At 39.1% G+C, this 6000-nt stretch overlaps 1 protein-coding gene across 43 annotated transcripts in view; it reads left to right on the forward strand.

Annotated features, from left to right (window-relative positions):
* bt (projectin protein bent) overlaps positions 1 to 2810 on the forward strand; it is a 161294-nt gene extending 158484 nt beyond the window's left edge. For all 43 annotated transcript variants that reach the window (XM_069506366.1, XM_069506364.1, XM_069506369.1 and 40 more), the window contains 4 exons: positions 71 to 179; positions 643 to 779; positions 1258 to 1427; positions 1969 to 2810. In XM_069506366.1, the coding sequence (XP_069362467.1) occupies positions 71 to 179; positions 643 to 779; positions 1258 to 1427; positions 1969 to 2175 (623 nt within the window). In that variant the 3' untranslated portion in view covers positions 2176 to 2810. The remainder of the gene's footprint in view (positions 1 to 70; positions 180 to 642; positions 780 to 1257; positions 1428 to 1968) is intronic.
* Positions 2811 to 6000: the final 3190 nt, after the last annotated feature.

Below are 6000 nucleotides of genomic sequence, written 5' to 3' on the forward strand. Positions count from 1 at the left end.
AAAAGATCCTTATGAGCAAGTGTGTGTGTGTCACAAATCATTCGATTAATACTGTTTTCATTTGTACCAGGCCAAACAGCGGAAGTCGCGCCGCCCAAACCCGACAAACCGCCGAGAATCGTTGACCACGCTGTTTCACAGATTGTTCACGACGGAGACCCCGTCACATTATCGTGCAGGTCAGTACCTATTATATCAAATCGTCTCAACCGATAAATGTCCACTGCTGGACGAAGGTCTCCTTTGAGCAGGGTTTAAGGTGTGTGTTGTATGTATGTCACAGTTCGCGACGGTTACAGAATCGATTGACATACCGTCGATTTAGGATCAAACCGAGAATTCCCTCACTCTAGTTCACTCTGATAATGTTAATCCATCCATACTGACATTATAAATGCGAAAGTGTGTCTGTCTATCTGTCTGTCTGTCTGCTAGCTTTTCAAGGCTCGTCCGTTTAACCGATTTCGATGAAATTTGGTACGTGGATGACATAGGCTACTTTTTCCCCCGGAAAATGAAGGAGTTCCCACGGGTTATTAAACCTAAATCCACGCGGACCTAGTCGCGTTCATCATCTAGTATGAATAATAGAAGAAACTAGTGGGTACTTGATTTACAAATGCGTGTATTATTTTCTCCCAGAATCGCAAACGCGGAGAGATTCGACGTGGTCTGGCTCCACAACAACAAGGAGATCAAACCTTCCAAGGACTTCCAGTACTCTTCTGAGGCCAACATCCACAAACTGCACATCGCTGAGATATTCCCTGAGGACGCCGGTACGTTGACTAACCTTTTCTTATAATGTTTATGAAAAAAGACAGTTTCAAAGGTTCTTAGTGCTCTTGATATTTAATTAAATTAATATAATTATCATTGAAATAATCTTATGTTTTGTGTTCATGACTTTGTGGCCATTATCTCATTTATCACTTAGAGACTTTTAGGTCTTTGCGATTGCTTTCTAGGTTCTAGGACTTTGCGCGATTTGGGGATACAATATTATATTTTCGTGTACAATGACTTATACAAAAATAAAAAAATATTAACACGTTAGTTCCAAGATACTACCTTGCGCCACGCTTGTTTTTGACGTAGTTTTTTGTACCAAATACTTACTTTTGTTGTTGTTATCTCAACCAATAGACATCTACCACTGGACGCAGGTCTTTTGCAAGAATCTCCACAGATCATGGTCTCCACAGGTCTCCTGGATCGCATTTATGCACTATTTATTAAAAGTGTAAATTTTTTTAGGCGTATACACATGCGAAGCGTTCAACGACTCAGGTGAATCGTTCTCGTCGTGTACACTGGTCGTGTCGGTGTCGGGAGAGACGCCCGCCACGCCACAGTTCAAGGGCTTCCCGGGCTCTTCGACTGTCTCCAGCGGCGAGCCGGCCGTGTTCGTCACTGAACTGGACAAGGTCATTATCATCAACATTAATCTATGTCTATCCTATCACTAATGAAATTAGTCTTTACGTTACGTGGTTTTTCGTCTTCCTCATTTATCCACATTCCCATGTCCTTTTCTCTGGTTTAATCATTAAAATCCTTCCTTTTCAAGGTCCGTTGTTTCTCCAAAACCAAATTCCCAGATCACTGTATGTCGTCGAAACTTTCCTTTTCAGATCTGCAGGGTAATCAGTAGGTAGGAAAAATAATAATGTAAACGCGGGTACCGGCGTACCACTATTAAACTCAGTTAGCAACGAACCTGTGTTTGATTTGTTCCAAGATCAATATTTATATCCAAACGGTTTTCACGTCTTATCTACTGTCGACATCATTTGCAAACAAAATACCAAAAAACTTCACACTCGCTTTCCTCCCGATTTTCAGTTTGTAAAAATGAATATTTCTGAATTTATCAATTCGCTCGCTTCGTTAGCAAAAATTGTTAGATTTTTAAGGTAGTTAAAAAATGACAAATTACTTTATTTTTAATCATTTCTTTTCTTATAGCCACCACTCCAGCTCCAATGGTTGAAAGACGGCAAGCCCATCGACGAAACATCAAGCAGATACAAGTTCATGATGGCAGGCACTTCCGCTTACCGTCTAGAGATAGTTAGCACCAGCGCTGACGACAGCGGCCAGTACACAGCGCGCGCCGTTGGCTCCAAGGGAGACTCCTTAGCCGCCTTCTACTTGAACGTAGTCGACAATTAAGAAATAAATGAACGAACAAATTTCAACACAATGACTGACATATAAGTTTTAAAAGAAGGGACCCAAGACGCCACCTTGCGGAACTCCTTTCTACGAAATACATTTACCCCCGCGAACTTTAATAACGGAAAACGATTTTTTATACGATTCGGAGTCTTTATAGTGTAAAGGATTTCTTTTTTTACATAAATTATTAATTATTACTATTATTTATTAATTTATTAAGTACTCGTTAAGTGTTATACCCTATCGAAAGCTTATGAGAAGTCGCTTGGAAGATCGAATCCTCGTAACGTTCTCTAGTCACTGTTTAAAGTTTAAATGTTATATTTATTTGTCGATTGTTATCGTTATATATTATTTATACACCTAACATATTTATTTGCAGCTTCTGGATATTAAAGCTTGGAATTAATGAATGTTGGCATAGATCTCGGCTCGGCTCTATTGTCTGTGACCATTACCGCGATACTCTGTACGCCACCACAGAGTAACATGGCAACGGTCGCACGATAAACCGATTCGAAATCTGTTATTTTTTATATAAATTTAACTATTATTATTTAATTGTAAATAATTTAATTTGTATCACGTGACCGCGTAAATTATAAATAAATATGTATACTTAAAAATTATGACTGAGTTTTATTTATTTATGCCATTAGATGCGCTTATTAGCTAAGGTTATCGAAACTGTATTATGAGTTCCGCAAATTGCTTATGCGCGTGGCCGCCATTTTAGTGTCGTCAGCACTAGGCTGAAGTTTGGAGCTGATGGTATATTTTTACTTAAATATACGTCAAATGACGTCATTTAGATGTTAATGAGACATGGTTCCAGTGCAATAACAATTTGCGGGACATATAACATGGTTATTTTTGGTTATGATTGGTTTCTGATATGTAGTGGATGGGGTGATGGACTGATCATGACGAACTACAACTTATGGATTTCTTCCTAAAAGTACCATACCTAATTATAGTAATTAGTATAGCACAGACCACCACCTATAGCATTGCATGAATATGTCATTCAATGTTCTCAGCGTACATATTCAAAATTCTTTGATCTTTTATCGTTTTGTATTTTATGTCTTTTTTCTTGTACCTTTATTTGTATTTAAATTTATTATTAATCATCTAGTTAGTGTAAGTGGCACTGCCGTTCTAATTAGATATAAAATAAATAAAATAAAAAATAAATAAATAAATAAAAAAATAGTCGCCTAATAGCCGGACACCCCGGCGGGGTGATTACGTAAACGTTGCAGTAGCGACAGCAGTAGCAATCCAACAGTTCATTTGCTGTCTCTCTTCTTCTTATTTTGCTTTGTGACTATTGCTCTCTCTCTAGCTGGACGTTTGACAGCAATGATCGCGAGATACGTAATCACCCCGCCAATCGCCAAGCCTAGGCAGTTGCTTAGCTTATCTTAATTCGGTACCCTCATTCCGCACATTGTCTTGATTACGTAACTTTTGAGTCCACCAATCACAACAAAGCATTCTGCCTTGTACCCCCGCCAACATTTTACGATTTCGTTTTCATGCAAAACCTTCAGTATGCTTACTTTTGAGGTTGAAATCTCTGTGATATATAGATCTGTGATATATACTTAGCTATAGAACAAAATTAAACCTAAGATGTTTTACATACTACTTGAAACGCTTCGTCACTTCGCCGGAAAGATTTCAAATAAAAATGTAGAAAATAAAAGAATGCGTCTATAACTCGTTCTGGAGGATTTGATATTTTAAAATAAGTTGAATGAGAAGTTCGTGCTAAGTCACGTTCATGCGAGTTGTTACTTGTTAAGGCTCGAACAGACGACGCGTGACGTCAACACATGGGGAATTCTTAGCACACGAGTAGATATTATAGACCAGAGGGGAAGCTTCACACTAGCTCACGCACACCACGACGTGCCGCGGACGCTCCGTGCGCCCAGTTTGGCGGCAAACGGAGCGTCCGCGATACGTCGTGGTGTGCGTGAACTGCGCTCGAGTGAGTGAACCTACAGCCAGGGGGGGGGGGGGGGGTGTTGGGGGGGCCGGGGGGGTTTTGAATAAATTCCAATGATAAAAACGATATCTAGTGAAGTAGGTAAGTAGAGTAGTTATATTAAGTCCCAAAAGTTAGAACAATACAATTAATTGTATTTCAAACATAAAGGATTGGCGTCCGAGAGAGATACACAGATTGAGATGGAGGTATGCCTTAGACCATTGGCATAAAGAAGATAAGCCTTGAGTAGATTCATTCAATAGTGGTAGATGCATCCGACTATTCTTAAGCACTTGTAAAAGTTTATACGAATAAAAAAGATTTTCATTTCATTTCATTTTCATTTCATTTCATTTCATTTCATTTCATTTCATTTCATTTCATTTCATTTTCATTTCATTTCATTTCATTTCATTTCATTCATTTTTAAATTAACTTTATTTACTTATAAGTCCCGTAAATTGCTATTGCGCTGTAACCATGTCTCATTAACATCGAAATGACGTCAGCCGAAATAAAAATATACCATCAGCTCGAAACTTCAATCTAGTGCTGACGTCACTAAAATGGCGGCCACGCGTATTAGCAATTTGCGGGACTTATACAAAACTTTCCTCAACTGAATCTAACCACGGACCTTTTGGTAGGTCACCACAGGATCCTTTTTTGTGAGGAAAATCCATCATGGATACCACTGGCCACGGGGGAGCACAGTGGTTTTTCGGACTCCTACCGGCAAAAACCCTGAACCCGGAAGCCCCACAATGGGAGGCCAACGTCAACCACTTAATCTTAGAATACTTGCAATACAAAAAAATATACATATATTCAAGCTGTATCCCTACTAATTGCAAGTCAAAAAAATTGTATTCGAGCCGTATCTCTACTAACTCATCGTCTATCCATCAGATCCGAGAACCGCGTAAGAAATTCAAAAATGGAATGATTTTTAAAAAATGTATCCGAGCGGCCGAGTTCATTTATAATAAGAGAAACCGAACGAAATAAAGAAAAAAACTTTTACCCTTTTCGAATTTTGTTCGAAAACGAACGATCCTGTGATAAATATTGAAATATGGGAGATGTGATACCTTTAGTCGAGGAGCTGGTGTCGAAATTTTGATAAGTATGAAGGAGGACGACCTGAGTACCTACCGCATCAGTGGTGAGCGCTGTGGTCTTTGGGAGGTTCCCGGTTCAATTCCTGGCAGGGGCAACTTGGGAATTTATAATTTCTAAATTTTTTCTGGTCCGGTCTATGGCCTTTGATCTCATCGTAAATGACGACCACAACTGTCTGTCATTTTTTTTTTGCTCTGTTAGGTCCCGGAATAGTGTATTTTACGCTCTTTTGAAAAGTGTATTAATTTGATCCTAACCTAAAGTGATAATAAATTACCAAAAAATTTATTCGATCAATAATAAGTGCAATAAAAATGTGAAATGTGAAATTTCAAATTTCGCCGCGAAAACGCTACCCGCCATCTTTTCAGGTCTGGTGGGAGGCTTTGGTCATGGTTAGTTGCCACCGTACCGGCAAAGCCGTGCCGCTAAGCGATTTAGCGTTCCGGTACGATTCGGCGTAGAAACCGATGAGGGGCATGGGTAGGTATATTGAAACTGCCGCATCCCTTCCAAGTTAGCCTGCTTCCATCTTAAACTGCATCATCACTTAGAAACAGGAGAGATAGCAGTCAAGGGCCAAGCTAACTTGCATCAGAACAAAAAAAAGAACCATTTTATTAGATTTCCTAAAATTTCCCACCATCTCTTTGACAATAATATGTGAGTTGTGATAATTTATTTTGTGCGTCGGTTTT

This window comes from Maniola hyperantus, chromosome 23 (assembly GCF_902806685.2).
Source record: "Maniola hyperantus chromosome 23, iAphHyp1.2, whole genome shotgun sequence".
NCBI classification, from domain to species: Eukaryota; Metazoa; Arthropoda; class Insecta; order Lepidoptera; family Nymphalidae; genus Maniola; species Maniola hyperantus.